Source organism: Phyllostomus discolor, chromosome 4 (genome assembly GCF_004126475.2).
Source record: "Phyllostomus discolor isolate MPI-MPIP mPhyDis1 chromosome 4, mPhyDis1.pri.v3, whole genome shotgun sequence".
In the NCBI taxonomy this organism is placed as follows: Eukaryota; Metazoa; Chordata; class Mammalia; order Chiroptera; family Phyllostomidae; genus Phyllostomus; species Phyllostomus discolor.
The window spans coordinates 51,255,328-51,271,788 of NC_040906.2; the positions used below are offsets into that span (position 1 = coordinate 51,255,328).

Sequence of the window (16,461 nt, forward strand, 5' to 3'; positions counted from 1 at the left end):
TATGACTTCAAATACTTCTTTCCAGCCCCTTTTTGCCTGCAAGGTTTCTTTTGAGAAATCAGCTGACAGCCTTATGGAACTCCTTTGTAGATAACTCTCCTTTCCTCCTGCTGCTTTTAAGATTCTCCTTATCTTTCATCTTGGGTAACTTAATTATGATGTGCCTTGGTGTGTTCCTCTTTGGGTCCAATTTCTTTGGGACTCTCTGAGCTTCCTGGACTTCCTGGAAGTCTATTTCCTTCACCAGATTGGGGAAGCTTTCCTTCATTGTTTGTTCAAATTAGTTTTCAACTTCCTGCTCTTGTTCTCCTTCTGGCACCCCTATGATTCAGATGTTGGAATGTGTAAAGTTGTCCCAGAGGTTCCTCAGCCTGTCCTCATTTTTGTGAATTCTTATTTCTTCATTCTGTTCTGGTTGGATGTTTATTTCTTCCTTTTGTTCCAAATTGTTGATTTTAGTCCCTGTTTCCTTCCCATCACTGTTGGTTCCTTGGATATTTTGCTTTATTTCACTTTGGGTAGCCTTCATTTGTTCCTTCATTTTGTGACCATACTCAACCATTTCTGTAAGCATCTTCATCAAGATTGATTACCAGTGTTTTGAACTCTGCATTAGGTAGATTGGCTGTCTCTTCATCACTTAACTCTTTTTCTGGAGTTTTGATCTGTTCTTTCATTTGGGCCATATTTCTTCGCCGCTCTACACCTGTTATATTGCAAGGGGGCGTGGCCTTAGGTGTTCTCCAGGGCAGGGCAACCCTCCTTGCTGCATTGTGGCACTGTCTGGAGGGGAGAGGGGAGAGGTCAGAGAGGGAACAATGTGGGTTGCCTGCTCGGCTCTAGCCCCGCTTTCCAATGAACCCTCATGTGGGACTGGGAGTTTCTCCCACCATGGCAGTTAGCTGTGAGTCTTAGTTTCCTATTTAGCCAGCCCTGCCTAGCTTGTGTGATGTGCTGCCTTTCCTTGGGACTCCCAGCCAGCCCCATCGCCATGGTCTGACCCCTTGCCAGGGTCTTCTCTATCTGCCCGGCTGCCTGTCTCCTTCCTGCTGGTCTGGTCGAATGTTTCTTTAATTTCTTCATTGTTGGAGTGCATGTTTGATTTTTGGCACTTCCGGTTGTTTCTTGTTTTTAGATTGGTTGTTATCCTTTTGGTTGTGCGAGGAAGCAAAGGGTTTCTACCTCTGCCTCCACCTTGGGTAGAACACCCTTGATAAGTTATTTTTTAAAATGCGTGACATGACAGCTATCACAATACAATCTAACAAAATTTTTTCAAATGAAGTTCAAGACAACTAAGCACAACTAGAGCCATCTTACAGAAAAATTACCAAACAATCTCTTTGGCCGGCATGATACATCCCTAGGCTTCCAAGGACCCAAGTTTTTTTTCCTACCTGTGGAAGTGCTTGTGTGAAAACGGAAAAACTAGGTAATAAGGAATCTTTAAACATTATTTCCATTATTACAAGTGATAAGATTTTAGAAAAATTGTAGGTTGGAATAGGATAAGACTTGAATGCAGTGAAATCATTTTTTTTGTAGAGAATAAAATTTTTATTCACTGTCTTAGAAATGAGAGGGGTATGGTGTGCAGAGATACACCAGCCTGAATACAGTGAAATCTTTTTAGGAGATTACTGTAATAGTTCAAGGAGAAATGTTATCTATGTTCTTTGAGTCCAGAGTTAATATTGTATTCATTTGTATTTTCCTGCAAAACCTAGCACAATTCATGAAATTTACTGAGTATTTTATATCTTGGAAAGATTTATATATATCATTGGCAGATATTGGGAAACTTGTATATATTTTGTGTCTAGTCTCTAAAAAAAGTTAAATCAGCTGATAAGTTACTATGCGTCATTTAGCTTTGGGTCTCTCAATAGCTTAAACAGTAAGGCATATGAAAATTAATTATATTTAATCAGAATTCCTTCTTCAAAATTATTAAAGGTAGCATATACAATTAGCTCTTTTAGAAACGGTCAGAGTATTTATTATTAATTTGATTGTGGACCTGTTTTCAGAGTTACATACCTTTTCAGATGTTTTCTTTTGTGACCATCTTGTCCATCTCAGTAGTGTATCTTTTTTGAAGCTTCATTCATTTGGTTTTCTCAGACTCAGTTGGGTTGTTAAAAATGTGGTCAAGTGGAATCAAGGGTTTAAGTTGGCAGACTAGAATAGATCAAAAGTGGATTTTGGCTATTAAAGAATCTAATAATGTTGAATAGTGTTTACTTAAAAAAAACCTGTTTCTCTTTTTAAAAGGTAAATATATTCTATTTCAATTGTAAAAACTTCTTTTTTAAAAGATTTTATTTATTTTTAGAGAGCGGGGAGAGAGAGACAGACAGACAGACAGACAGAGACAGACAGACAGAGAGAGACAGACAGACATCAATGTGCAGTTGCTGGGGGCTATGGCCTACAACCCAGGCATGTGCCCTGACTGGGAATCAAACCTGCAATGCTTTGGTTCACAGCCCGCGCTCAATCCACTGAGCTATGCCAGCCAGGGAATTTTAAAAACGTCTTGAACTCTGTTTTTCTGTCTTTGGAATGAATCAGATTGGGATTGGGTAGGAAATCTGATTCATTGTTATGTAATAAAAATAAGTAAGTTTATCAAGCATAGATGATTTTTTTTCAAGGGGGCAGGAAGGGAGGGAGAAAGAGAGGGAGGAAACATTGATGTGAGAGAGGAACATCTATCGGTTGCCTCCTGTACATGCCCCAACCTGGACAAACCGCAACCTAGGCTTGTGTCCTCAGCAGGAATCAAACTGGCGACCTTTTGTTTTGTGGGATGATACTCAACCAAATGAGCCACACTGGCTAGGGTGAAACATAGAAACATATTCTTCTAACAGCAGAGAAAGGTAACATTTTCTAGAACTATGGGGATTTTTAACCTCCTGTTCATGAACTTCATAGGTTTCTGAATTTGCTGAAATACAATACAAAATGAGTGAATTTGTATCTACATTTTTCTTGGGAGAAATCCCAGGTTTTCAAAAGGGTCTATGTCTTCAAAAAGGTTAAGAGTCATTGTCAAAGGTTCTTTAATATGTTTATTATTTTATTTTTTAATTAATTAAATTTATTGGGGTGACATTAGTTAATAAGATTATATAGGTTTCAAGTATACATTTTGTGATATGTGATCTATACATTGCATTGTGTGCCCACCACCCAAAGTCAAATCATCTGTCATGAGATATTTGGCCCCCTTTACCATTTACTATCCTCCACTCCCCTTCCCTCTCGTACCACCACAATGTTGTCTGTGTCTATGAGTTTCAGTTTTATATCCCACATATAAGTGAAACCATATGGTTCTTAGCTTTTTCTTACTTATTTCACTTAGCATAATATTCTCAAGATCTATCCATATTGTTGCAAACGGCAGTATTTTTATCTTTTCATATGACTGAGTAGTATTCCATTATATATATGTACCACATCTTGTTTATCCAATCATCTATTGAAGAACACTTTGGTTGTCTCCATGTCTTGGCCACTGTGATGCTGCAGCAATCAATGCACATTGGGGTGCATATATCTCTGTGAATGAATGTTTTCAGTTTTTTTGATCAATACCCAGAAGTGAGATTGCTGGTCATATGGTAACTCTATTCTAAATTTTCTGAGGAACCTCTATACTGTTTTCTATTTGTGCTGTACCAATTTACATTCCTACCAACAGTGAATGAGGGTTCCTTTTTTTTTCCACAGCCTCTCCAACACTTGTTATTATTTTTCTTGTTGATAACAGACATTCTAGCAGGTGTGAGGTGGTATCTCATTGTAGTTTTGATTTGTATTTCCCTAATGGCTAGTGAAGTTGAGCATCTTTTCATATATCTGTTGGTTATTTGTATGTCTTCTTGAGAGACGTGTCTGTTCAGGTCCTCTGCCCATTTTTTAATTGGATTGTTTCCATGGTGTTGAGTTTTATGAGATTTTTTAAAGTATATTTTATTGATTATGCTACTACAATTGTCCCATTCTCCCCCTTCACTCCCCTCCCCCATCCACCCCCTCCCACCCACATTCCCCCCCTTTAGTTCATGTCCATGTGTCATAAGTTCTTTAGCTTCTACATTTCCCACACCATTCCTGCCCTCCCCCTATTTTCTACCTATTGTCTATGCTACTTATTCTCTATATCTTTTCCCCCTCTCTCCTCCTCCCACTTCCCTGTTGCTAACTCTCCATGTGATCTCCATTTCTGTGGTTCCACTCCTGTTCTCTTTGTTTGCTTAGTTTCCTTTTGTTTTAGGTGTGCTTGTTACTAACTGTGAGTTTGATGTCTTTTTTTACTGTTCATATTTTTTATCTTCTTTTTCTTAGATAAGTCCCTTTAACATTTCATATAATAAGGGCTTGATGATGATGAACTCCTTTAACTTGGCCTATTTGAGAAGCACTTTATTTCCCCTTCCATTCTAAATGAAAGCTTTGCTGGATAGAGTATTCTTGGATGTAGGTCCTTGCCTTTCATGACTTGGAATACTTCTTTCTAGCCCCTTCTTGCCTGCAAGGTCTCTTTTGAGAAACCAGCTGACATTCTGGTGGGAACTCCTTTGTAGGTAACTGTCCCCTTATCTTTTGCTGCTTCTAGGATTCTCTCCTTCATTTTTATCTTGGGTAATGTAATTATGATGTTCCTTGGCATGTTCTTCCTTGAGTCCAACCTCTTTGGGACTCTCTGAGCTTCCTGCACTTCCTGGAAGTCCATTTCCCTTGCCAGATTGGGGAAGTTCTCCTTTATTATTTGTTCAAATAACTTTTCCACTTGTTGTGTTTCCTCTTCCCCTTCTGGTACCCCTATAATTTGGATATTGGAACGTTTAAAGGTGTCCTGGAGGTCCCTAAGCCTCTCCTCATTTTTTTGAACTCTTGTTTCTTCATTCTTTTCTGTTTGGTTCCTTTCCTCCTTCGGGTCCCTTCCATTGATTTGAAACCCAGTTTTCTTTCCATCACTATTGGTTCCGTGTGCATTTTTCTTCATTTCACTTATTGTAATCTGCATTTTTTCATCTAATTTATGACTGAAGTCCACCAATTCTGTGAGCATCCCAATCACCAGTGCTTTGAACTGTGCATCTGATAGGTTGGCTATTTCTCAGTTGCTTAAAAAAAATTGGCTCTGGGGCTTTTAACTCTGTTTGAGCCATCCTTTTTATTTTATTTTATTCCTTTCCTTTGGTCTGGTCGCACCTGTTACATATGAGGGGCGGAGCCTTAGGTGTTCACCAGGGCAGGGCACCTCAAGCGCTGGGTTGTGACACTGTATGTGGGGTGGGGTCCGAGAGGGAACAATGGCGCCCGCTCCGCTCTCACCAGGACTCCAGTCCCCCTTGCTGCTTCCCACAAGCAAATTGGTCCCCTCTGGTGCTGGCTCCTGGGCGGGCGGGCTTGTGCACTCTCTCTGACTCTGTGGGTTTCTCCAAGGAGCCTCCTGTGAGGCAGAATCTCCCAGCCTCAACTTCCACAGGTGTTTTCAGTTGGTGCCTTCAGGCTTTGATTTCCGGCGCTGGGTCCCTGGGATGCGCGGTCTGTGTTGCGCTGCCCGTTTTGACTAAGTTCTGCGTGCTTAAGTGTGGCTGCGGACAGCCGGCTGCCTTGTGCACCTCACTGGATCTGCTGGTTGCCTCCTGCGCCCAAGGTCTGCCACCGGTCCATCAGCTGCCGTCTGCGCCCTGCGTGCACATCTGCCAGCCACCGCTTTTTCCTGCCGGGACCCCTCAACCCCTCTCCCCGACTCCACCCCTCCTTACCGGACTGGATGTATGGTATTCAGACTTTCGTTCGGTTCATTTCTCTCTGTTCTTGTTGTTTTTTGTTTGTAAATTCTTGTTGTCCTTAGTTTTGGTTGCGTGAGGAGGTACAGTGCGACCACCTATGCCTCCATCTTGGATCCTCCTCCGAGTTCTTTATATTTTGGTTATTAACCTCTTGTTGGAGCACTTGTTTGCAATTATCTTCTCCCTCTAGGTTGGTTGCTTTTTTGTTTCTTGGCAGTTTCTTTTGCTGTGTAGAAGCTTTTTAGTTTGATATAGTCCCATTCATTTATTTTTGTCTTTACTTCCCTTGCCTTTGGGTTCAAATTCATAAAATTTTCTATAAAATGAAGGCCCGTAAGTTTAGTACCTATGTTTTCTTTTGCATAATTTATTGTTTCAGGTCTTTTATTTAGGTCTTTGATCCACTTTGAATTTTTGCACATGGGACAAATTGTAGTCTGGTTTCATTCTTTTGCATGTGGTTTTCTAATTTTCCCAGCACCATTTATAAAGACACTTTCTTCTCTCCATTGTGTATTTTTGGCTCCTTTGTCAAAAATTGTTTGCCCATATACATGTGGTTTTATTTCTGGGTTCTTATGTCTATTCCATTGGTCTGTGTGTCTCTTTTTCTGCCAGTACCATGGTGTTTTGATTACCATAGCTCTGAAGTATAATTTGAAGTCAGGTAGTGTGATACCTCTGGCTTCATTCTTTTTTTTCTCAGGATTGTTTTTGCTATTTGGGGTCTTTTTGGTTCTATACAAATCTGATAACTTTTTTGTTCTATTTCTTTAAAAAATGTCATTAGGATGTTGATGGAGATTACATTAAATCTGTATATTACTTTGGATAATATAGACATTTTAACTATGTTGATTATTCCAATATGTGAACATGGAATATCTTTCCATTTCATTGTCTTTTTAATTCTCTCTTTAAAAAAATACTTATTTATTTTTAGAGCGGGGAAGGGAGGGAGAAAGAGAGGGAGAGAAACATCATAGTGTGGTTACCTCCAGTGCGTCCCCCACTGGGGACCTGGCCCACAACCCAGGCATGTGCCCTGACTATAGTGACCCCATGGTTCACAGGCCCACACTAAATCCACTGAGCTACACCAGCCAGGGCTTTTTAAAATTCTTTTTAAATAATGTTTTGTAGTTTTCAGTGTGTACATTCTTCACATTTTTTGTTAAGTTTATTCCTAGGTATTTTATTCTTTTTGTTGCAATTGCAAAAGCAATTTTTTTCTCATGTCTTTTTCTGAAATTTCATTGTTACTGTGTAGGAATGAGATAGATTTTTGTGCATTGAGTTTGTATCCTACAACCTTACTGCATTTGTTTATTGTTTCTAATGTTTTTTTATTTTTTGGTAGAGTCTTTAGGGTTTTCTGTATGAAGGAAGAGTCATATCATCTGCAAAAAGTGCCACTTTTCTTCTTTATTCCCAGTTTGGATGCCTTTTACTTATTTTTCTTGCCTAATTGCTCTGTCTACGACTTTTAGTATCTTTAATACTTTTAATTCAAGAAAATCAAATGCTTTGGTAATGTTGAAGTTAACCCACCCTCATTTAACATTTAAGGAAAATTAAGCCCAGAGAGGTTGATTGACTTGCCCAATAACACTAAATTACTTTTTCTTAATTTTCAGTCTATTTTTCTTTTTGCAGTCCTATTGGTATGTAACTTGAATTAGTACCACATAATACTGTTTATAATCACCCAAGACCAAATCTGCATTAATATAAATAGTATTGACAAGTTTAAGTGATTTAGTTAAGTGTGTGCGAAAAGCAGGTTTAGGAGTCAGTACCTTGTCCTTTTGTATACTGACCCCCTTCTTTCTCTTGCCCACTCCCTTTCCTCCAATAGATAGTACAATGGGCAGGAGTGTTTTAATTTAGGTACTTGATTTGGAGAGCCATGTAGAAGAACATCATATTATATAAATAGTGTGATGGGTTGTCTAAAAATAAAACCATCAGCCAAGCAGTATTTGTGAGATTGTGGCTTTAAGTTTGAAGTTGTAGTTGTATAATGAAAAGCAAAATGAGTTTTTGCACTAAATGCAGATCTCAGGGACAATTACTGTATCATCTAATCTTAAATATTTAGAAAGTTGCTTGTTTGAAACTAACTTCTAGAACTATAGCTTCTATATTTAACTCTAGTCAGAATTCGTCTGGAGGTTCTATTCTCCTATGATATAGAAAACTATAGTCTTCCTCTCTTACTTTTTTCTTTTCTTTTTTTTTTTTTAAGATTTTATTTATTTATTTTTAGGGAGGGAAGGGAGGGAGATAGAGAGAGAGAGAGAGAGAGAGAGAGAGAGAGAGAGAGAGAGAGAGATATCAATGTGCGGTTGCTGGGGGTTATGGCCTGCAACTCAGGAATGTACCCTGACTGGGAATCGAACCTGGGACACTTTGGTTCCCAGCCCGCGCTCAATCCACTGAGCTATGCCAGCCAGGGCTCTTACTTTTTTCAAAGTGCTTTCCTTTATTATTCCCATGCATATAGAAAAATCTTTTTAAATTGTATTTAATCCTTACTGTATTTTTTCCATTACCATTTAGTCCCCTTATACCCCCAACCCCCAGCAATCACCACACTGTTATCCACATCCATGAGTCCTTTTTCATTTTTGCTCAGTACCTCTACCTCCTAACCGCCCCTATTAGCTGTCATCTGCTTTCCATCTATAAGTCTGTCTCTGTTTTGCTTGTTAGCTCAGTTTGTTCATTAGATTCCACATAGGAATGAAATTGTATGGCATTTGTCTTTCTCTGCCTGGCTTCTTTCACTTAGCATAGTGTTCTCCAGGTCCATCTATACTGTTGCAAAGGATAAAATGTTCTTCTTTTTTATGGCCAAGTAGAATTCCATTGTATAAATGTCCCATAGTTGTTTTATCCACTCATCTATTGATGGAGACTTGGGCTGCTTCCATATCTTGGAAATTGTAAATAATGCTGCAATGAACATAGGGGTGCTTATGTTCTCTTTGAATTAGTGTTTTGGGTTCCTTTGGATATATTCCCAGAAATGGGATTGCTGGTCAAAAGGCAGATCCATTTTTAGTTTTTTGAGGTATCTCCATAAAGCTTTCCACAGTGTGCACCAGCCTGCATTCCCATCAACAATGCAATAGGGTTCCTTTTTCTCCACATCCTCACTGGCACTTGTTTGTAGATTTATTGATTACAGCCATTCTGGTAGGTGTGAGATGGCATATTATTGTGGTTTTAATTTGTATTTCTCTGATTAGTGATATTGAGCATCTTTTCATATGTCTGTTGGCCATCTGTCCTCTTTGGAGAAGTGTCTATTCAGGTCCTTTGCCTATTTTTTAATTGAGTTTTTTTTTGGTGTTGAGTTTTATATGTTCTTTATACATTTTAGATATTAACCCCTTATCAGATGTATCAGTGAATATGTCCTCTCATTCTGTGGGACTACATCAAACTAAGAAGTTTTTACACAGCAAAGGAAATAGAAGAACATTTAATGCAGAAATCTTGGTTATTTTGAAAACAGACTACTGTTATGGTGTGGAGGGAAGGTAAAGTCATCTGGGGACTCTGATTTGGTTCTCTTTAGGAAATGGTATTTAAGCTGAGCTATGTAAAGATTGGGTATAAATTAAATGGGCAAAAATTTGGGATTGTGGAATCATTCCAAGGAAATGAATTGCTGAGTTATGGCACTGAGTGAAAGGACCATGGTTTGTTCTAGTTGCTGAGGATGAGTGGGCTAGAGTGCAGAGAGCAAGGATAAGGTATGCAGCGGTCAGAACCTGTGGGACCAGAAGCCACATTAAGGATTAGGTCTATTCCTCTAGATAAGATATAGGGTATGTATATAGATTTTTATAATGCTGTTACTTGTATACTAATCACTTACGAATAATAGGGACATGATATGGAATCTTTGCAGCAAGCTCGCTATGGAAGATGACTTAAACTAGTATATGGCAGCTCCATGAGATCATTGAAGGCATTTTCACTGTAATCTTGGCTACTGGCTGATTTCATAACCCAGAGTGTTAGAGGATCCAATAATTTTTAGTCTCTCCCCTTTTTGTTTTGAATTTTCCTTTAAAAATTTTATTATTGAAATTTCAAACATACATAAAATAGAATAGTGTAGTGATTCAATATACTCATCTTTCACTTTTAATAATTATTAAAATAATTATTAAATTTGTTTCATTTATACCTCCATTCATTTCTTCACTCCCTAGATTATTTTGAAGCAAATATAACATGTGCCTCTAAAAGAAAAATTACCAAAAAAACAAAGAAAACCTCCTCAAAAACATTAATATTGATTTCTTAATATCATCAAGTATTTGCATTATGTCAGCATTTCCATTTCTTGATTTTCTTATAAACAATTTTTTTACCTTGCTTGATTGAGAATCCAAATAAAATATGTATCTTACAGTTAATTGCTCTACTGTTTAGGTTTTTAATGCAGTTCTCCTCCATGTCTTCTTTAAAAATTGTTTTCTTTAGCCCTGGCTGGAGTATCATCCCCATAAGCTAAGGTTGAGGGTTCTATCTCCTCCAGTCAGGGCACATAGGAAAATCAGCCAATGAATGCATAAATAAGTAGAGCAGCAAATTGATGTCTTTCTCTTTCCCTCAAATCAATAAATAAAAATTTAAACAGTTTCAATGTTTTTTTTTTGCCACTGCAGAATGTTTACTCTGTAGTTTTACTCTGTAGAACTGCAAGTCTGCATTTTTGCTGATTGTGTTTCCATAATAGTGTTCAACATGTTGCTTTGTCCTTTCTATTTTTCATAAATTGCTGATTATATCTAGAGCAGTGATTGTCAGCATGGAGGTTTGCTGTTGGTGTCTGGTGGGTAGAGGCCAGGTATGCTGCTAAACCTGCTCAAATGCACAGGAGGCCTCCACAACAAAGCATTACTCATCCAAAAATGACACTATTGAGAACCAAGGTTCAGAAACTGATCTGCAGACTTGTTCAGATTCAAGTTTAATTATTTTTGGTCTAATTCTCTTTCTTTGAGTGATGTTAAAAGCTGTTGATTATTGCCTGGGTCCATTAATTTGCTAGGGCTTTTAAAAAAAAGGCGATATTCTAATTATATTAATTTGTTCTTTATTATCTGTAATACCTTTATAAAGAAAAACTTTCTTCATCAATTATTTGGTTACCCTGAGCTACATTTCATACAGTAAAGGGAGGTTAAGTGCCTGACATTTTGCCTTTCTTTACCAGCCAATAACATTTTATATTTTATTCTAGGTTGATCTCCTATCAAGAGTTTTTGGCATTTGAATCTGTTTTATGTGCTCCAGATTCCATGTTCATAGTGGCTTTCCAATTGTTTGACAAAAGTGGAAATGGAGAGGTGACATTTGGTAAGGAAAAGAAAAGATTATAAGTGATAAGTGGAGTCAGTGAGGCTCGTCCAGTCTGTAATTGCTAAATCTAGTAATTGTATATAGAGTGCTGTTTATTTTGGAGTTAGTCAATAAGTGAAGCATTACTCTCTTAAAGGGATTTACACAGATAAAATTAAAATGGTTTTATTTTCTTCTAAGCATTAGACTATTGCAAAAATTAATGAACCTAGGAATGCCATTACTTCTGCTCATTGAGTCACTGATACTTTCATATTCCTAAAATAGGTGGTGTAAAATTTTCTTGTTCAGGGCCATCCTGGGAAAAACTGTTTATGAAATAGACTGATAACAAACAATATGGAGTAGCCATGTCATTCTTCAAGGGATTTTTGGGTAGAGAGTTCAGAGCTTCTCTGTAGCATCTGAAAAATCGCTTTTATGTCATTTTAACACCAAGAATGGAATTGAAGGAGGAAGTTAAGGCAAGAATAGTTAACATTCTCTGAATCCCCATTTTAGGTTTTTGGTTTTGGGAAACAAGACTAGGATATTATTACAATTGCCATCTGAGTTGGATGCAGAAATTGACTTAAATCGTTTTATAGGCCTGTAAACTAGCACATTGTTGAGGTCTTGCAAGCTATAAACTTGGATTTCTGTTTTTACCATGTACTATATTTTAAAGACACTTATTTTCAGAAATTAGTTTTGTTTAGGAAAAGCATCAGCTAGTTTTTCCTATGTCGAGCTTTGTGATAAAAACAATGTAGTGTTTTCAAGGACCTTGAGCCCTTCACCCTTTCCTTTTTTAATATTTGGAATTTTTTATTGTGGTAACACAACATATAGCATTTGCTATCTTAACCATTTTTAAGTGTATAGTTCAGTTGTGTTGAGTATATTCACACTGTTTTGGAATAGATCTCCAGAACTTTTTCATTTTGTAAAACTGAACTAGAGCCCCATTTGTGGTATGAATTGGCATTGGTATGTGGTAGAGAAACTCTTGAAAGTCAGGCTTTTCCTGAGCCACAGCACTAAATCTTTATCGACTGCAGAGCTTGTTCTAAAACAAATACTTTTAGTTAAACCCAAGGGAAGAAGTGTTACTGCCACAATACGGTGAGAACACACAGGTGTTCGGAAGGACTGTGGTGCCTTTGCTGTGACCTCAGCGGTACATTTTCTAGCTTAGTACTGATTGTTTCTTCCTTCTGCCCATTGGCCGAGTTATCTTCCACGTAACAAGATTTTCCCAAATAAATACCTATGTAGAGCTCTTTAGGTTTCTGTGCCTATCTTGGCATTCTCTCTGCTTTGGAGCAATCTCTGGCCATTCTGCCTCCTAAAGAATGTTGACTTTACTCAAAGTTACCTAGATTTTATAGTTAAAACCTTTTAGGTTTTATAGCATAAAACCTTTGTATCTCATCTTTTTTTTTTAAAGATTTTATTTATTTATTTTTAGAGAGGAAAGGGAGGGAGGGAGAGAGAGAGAGAGAGAGAGGGAGAGGGAGAGGGAGAGGGAGAGGGAGAGGGAGAGGGAGAGGGAGAGGGAGAGGGAGGGAGAGAAACATCAATGTGCGGTTGCTGGGGGCCGTGACCTGCAACCCAGGCATGTGCCCTCACTGGGAATCGAACCACCTGTCGATGCCTTGGTTTGCAGCCCGTGCTCAATCCACTGAGCTACACCAGCCAGGTGTATCTCATCTTTTAGCTTTAACCCTATATTACTCATGATGCTACATTTTCTATTTTCAATAGGTAGCACACATGTCCCACTTCCAAATATGCAGAAATGCTTGGGAAATAACTTGATAGAAATATCTGTATTAGTGACAGTTTACCTGTGTTTCTATCATGTATCCATTGTTAAAGAATTAAATTTCCTGAAAACAAATTGTAATTTATTTTGTCTTTCTGATCTCGTTATCATGGCTCTTCGTGTCTCCTCCATTTGGTTGCTTTTCTCAATTTCTATTTTTAAAAATAAGTCACTGGAGTTAGTGCATCCAACAGACCAGCAGTAGAGACTCATGTCATTGTTGATTAGTGTATTAAAATTAGTGTGGGAAGTAGCTGAGTGTTTTACACTACCTTTGTATTTTATGCAAATGAAAGTTTGTTGTTATTAGATCCCAACCTTAGCATTTTATACATCTTTTGTTTTTCCTTTAGACTATGATTTATGAATTAGGATTTTCAGAAAATTTAATTAGGATTGAAAGCAAAATAAATTAGTTTTAGTTATTATAGCATCTGGTATGAACTGAAGAACACATAAACCCTCCAGGATCCTGCTTGCATTCTTCTCCATAATCTGGAGATGGGGAGATTCTTGCAGAATAAGATAAAACTGAACTGCTGTTCAGCATCATTCTTGGGGTCCCTGGCCAGCTGGTTGGTTCTCCTGGTGGTGCTTACCTATTTCCTGGGGGCTTGGACCATTTCCCCTTCCTGCCCTGCCTCCCTAGTGTTGAGGGTCCATTTTTAGGCAAATGTTCTTAACTAAAATGAAAAGAATCATAATGAAAAAGAGAAAGTTTAATTTTAAATTCTCAATAAAAGAGGAAAAGCATTGAAGCTCTTACAAGTGCCATTTAACAAGATTTCTAAGGCTGTATTTCAAGACCATAGAATTTCAGCATAAGAAAATAATTAACTTAGAGTTTATTTTTATAGGATTTTTGGATCTGTGATAAAAGGTCAGTTTTCATGTTTGTACCCACTTAATAAAATGAATTATGCTTATATATTTATAGACACATGTTTAAGTAAAAGGAAATTTTATATCCATTCTAACTTGAAGTTTTTTTGACCAAATGGCCTTATGTTTTCTAGTTTGAAGCTTAAAGGAATAGTTTAAGGAATAGTTTTAAAGGAATTAAGGAATAATTAAAGGAATAGTTTCTCTTGCACACATCAGGAGAGAAGGTGGGAGAGAATATTGGGTGCAAGGTGCAGTGGAGTGGGGAGAGACTATTATACCATCAGTATCTCTCACGGACTCTGATGATGATGATATCTGTGTACTTGTATATATTGTTCTCATCTATGCTTTTTTTAAAGATATGTTTTTTATACACATCAAATTATATACTTGTGTGTATCTTTTAAGTAGTTATATAAATAGCTACATTGAATGACATTTTCTTGAGTTCTGGACAATTTTAAAAAATTATTGTTAGAGATGCCTTTACCTGGGGGAAGGGACCTACACTGAGACCTTGGTAATCCATTTCAGAATGTACAAACTCAGGAGAGGGTGCTGGAGTTTTTAAAAGAGTGAATAAAACCATTAGTTACTTGTTTCCTCTTTGATGTTCCATCAATAAAATGTCTAACGCATGCTGTGGATAATTACTTAATGGCTTGTGTGGCTGATGCTGCCTGGTGCCATGAGCCTTGTAGAGGCCTTTGCATGACTGGTGTGTGCTAGAAACAGTGCAAACTTGCCTTGGTCTTACTATTATCCACTAGTGTACTGGACATTCTGCTTGATAGAATTAGCTTGAGGTAACCTAGATAACCAGTTGTACTGCATTGTGTTGTCCATAGCTGGTATGCTTTTGCAATAAATTTAAAAAGTAAAAGCCCATTGCTTTAACAATGATATAATTATTCAAAAAAGCAATCACTCAAACTCTTCTTCTTTTAACTGGTAAATTAATATAAAACATGTTATACATTCTAAGTTTTCTGTTAAAATCGCATCAGCTTTGTGTTCCAGAGTGTTTGCCTAGGAGCAGGAGCTCTCCGAAGTGAGCTTTTCCAAGGCCACATCTTCACCCCCGACTGTTAGAGCCTCAGAAGGCAGGGGGGTTCCTTTTGAGATTTTGAGTATCAATATGTACAGCAAATAAAAATGTGTTCCATTTGTGCCTCTAAAATAGACTCTTTCCCCCTAAAGGGAAGAATAAATTACGCATAACCACTGCTATTATTAAAAGGCCGAGGAGATGGAAGTCTCGATATGAAAAATGTACCATCTCTCAATGGAAACAAACCCATAGACATGGAATAATATGAAATGCTAATGTTAATAAATACCCATTTTAATCTGGTAAGAATTAAAGCTTCACCTGGGCAGTCAAATTAAATCAGGAAGAATTTTTGAGACTTCTTTCAGATATCACAAAGAAGGTCCTATTAATACTCAAGGCTGTGAGAATGGCTATTAGATCTTGAGGTGAAAAGAAAAAGGACATGCCATTATTAGTTTTTATATCATTTGGTGATAGACTGTTACAGCATCTAGCTTCTGTGGTTATAGATGCTCTTTAGATTCATCTTCCTGAGAAAGGGACCTTTATGTACATTCATTTGGCCACGTGACTCCTCTATTGACTGTGCGTAGTCCCTTCTGGAGGTAGGTAAAGTGTTACCAGAAATGCTTTCCCTCAGAAAAACAAAGGAGGTCACCAGGAAACTAATGATCTGCCTGGAAGCAGAACCTAGAAGTCTGGGACTGAGTCTCCATGCTCTGTGGATTGGGACTTCCTCTACGAATTCCTGTTGTCGATCTTTATTTTGTTGTTTGTTTTTCTTTGTTTTCTTTTTTGGTCTCTTAGTTATTCCTCTTCTGCCCCCCCCCCCCAAAGTTTTACTTCACTGAAAAACTCTTCACTTCCACAAGTCTTGCCATTGTTTTTGTTCAGTTGTACACAAGGATATTTCATTGTTCATGTTGGGAGTCCTTCTAAAAGCCTCTCTGACTTCACTTTAAGAATTGTGCAGGTGAAACTCAGCTTTTTTCCCCCTGACAATAAAAATGCTTGGTCTCAAGCCTGTAAGTTGGAAGCAGTGGCTCCTGCTGGGCTGAAGTCCTTGGAATCAGGATGTCTTTGGGCTGATGGTAGGTGGGCTGTGTCACAGGGCTGATGGCTTGTATACCTACAGGAGGAGTTCTCTGGCCACACCGTTGGTACAGCAGCTCCTTCCAGGCTCATTCATGGAGCAGGCATGGCGGCAGTCTTGGAGAAGAGTGCCAGCCCCGGTCAGAGGTAATTTTGTACTGCAGAAAGGTGAACAAGACCAGTAGGAAGCTCCCATAAGGACCACGGGAGGGATAAGGGTGGATGAGATGGGGAGACAGTGGGGAAAATGAAAACCTCTGTTAAGACATATTTACACAAAATATATGCTTTAATGTATATTTCATCTAGTCCAATCATCATAAGTGACTGATACAGCTAAACTGACTAATGTTTTACGTCTGTGAACATTTTTACTTAATCACGGTTGTCACCATTACCTGTGCTCCTGACAAATTGTTGTA

The 16,461-nt window shown here is 38.0% G+C and overlaps 1 protein-coding gene across 3 annotated transcripts in view; it reads left to right on the forward strand.

The window, feature by feature from the left end:
* SLC25A12 (solute carrier family 25 member 12) overlaps positions 1 to 16,461 on the forward strand; it is a 172,976-nt gene that overhangs the window by 102,643 nt on the left and 53,872 nt on the right. For 2 of the 3 annotated variants that reach the window (XM_028510362.2, XM_028510363.2), the window contains exon 4: positions 11,083 to 11,198. In XM_028510362.2, the coding sequence (XP_028366163.1) occupies positions 11,083 to 11,198 (116 nt within the window). Of the gene's footprint in view, positions 1 to 11,082; positions 11,199 to 16,082; positions 16,187 to 16,461 lie in introns of all 3 variants that reach the window. The other variant, XM_028510367.2, reaches the window with a different exon arrangement.